The sequence below is a fragment of the Haliaeetus leucocephalus genome, unplaced genomic scaffold, assembly GCF_000737465.1.
Source record: "Haliaeetus leucocephalus isolate CR32 unplaced genomic scaffold, Haliaeetus_leucocephalus-4.0 Scaffold151, whole genome shotgun sequence".
Taxonomy (NCBI): domain Eukaryota; kingdom Metazoa; phylum Chordata; class Aves; order Accipitriformes; family Accipitridae; genus Haliaeetus; species Haliaeetus leucocephalus.
The window spans coordinates 656,309-656,666 of record NW_010972587.1 but is presented as its reverse complement, the minus strand read 5'-3'; the positions used below and the strand labels follow the sequence as shown (position 1 = coordinate 656,666).

Sequence of the window (358 nt, the reverse complement as noted above, 5' to 3'; positions counted from 1 at the left end):
GGGCCGCCGCCGCCCGGCGCCGCTCCGGCCGCCGTGTTATTGTTGTTGCTGTTCCGGGTCTTGCTGGCGCCGCCGCGGGCCCCGGCCCGCTCGTCCTCGCGCAGCTTCTTCAGCTTCTTCAGGTAGACGGGCCGGGTGCTCTCGGTGACCGGCCCCGGGGAGAAGCCGAAGCGCCTCAGCTCCGAGAAGAGCTCCTCGTCCGTGAGCTGCGCGGCCGCCGCCATTTTCCGCTCGCCCCGCCGCCGCGGCGTTTCCTACCCACGCGCCGCGCCGCGCTCCCCGCCGGAACTGACGCGTGCGCACTCGGCTGTGGCCTAGACCTGCCTGTCACCCCGCGGGCGCCGCCCGACGGGGCCGG

The 358-nt window shown here is 75.4% G+C and overlaps 1 protein-coding gene across 1 annotated transcript in view; it reads right to left on the bottom strand.

The window, feature by feature from the left end:
• The window catches only part of LEMD3 (LEM domain containing 3), a 49,570-nt gene extending 49,293 nt beyond the window's left edge, over positions 1–277 (bottom strand). The window contains exon 1 of the mRNA XM_010561952.1: positions 5–277. Within this exon, the coding sequence (XP_010560254.1) occupies positions 5–224 (220 nt within the window). The 5' untranslated portion in view covers positions 225–277. The remainder of the gene's footprint in view (positions 1–4) is intronic.
• Between the last annotated feature and the right edge of the window lie 81 nt (positions 278–358).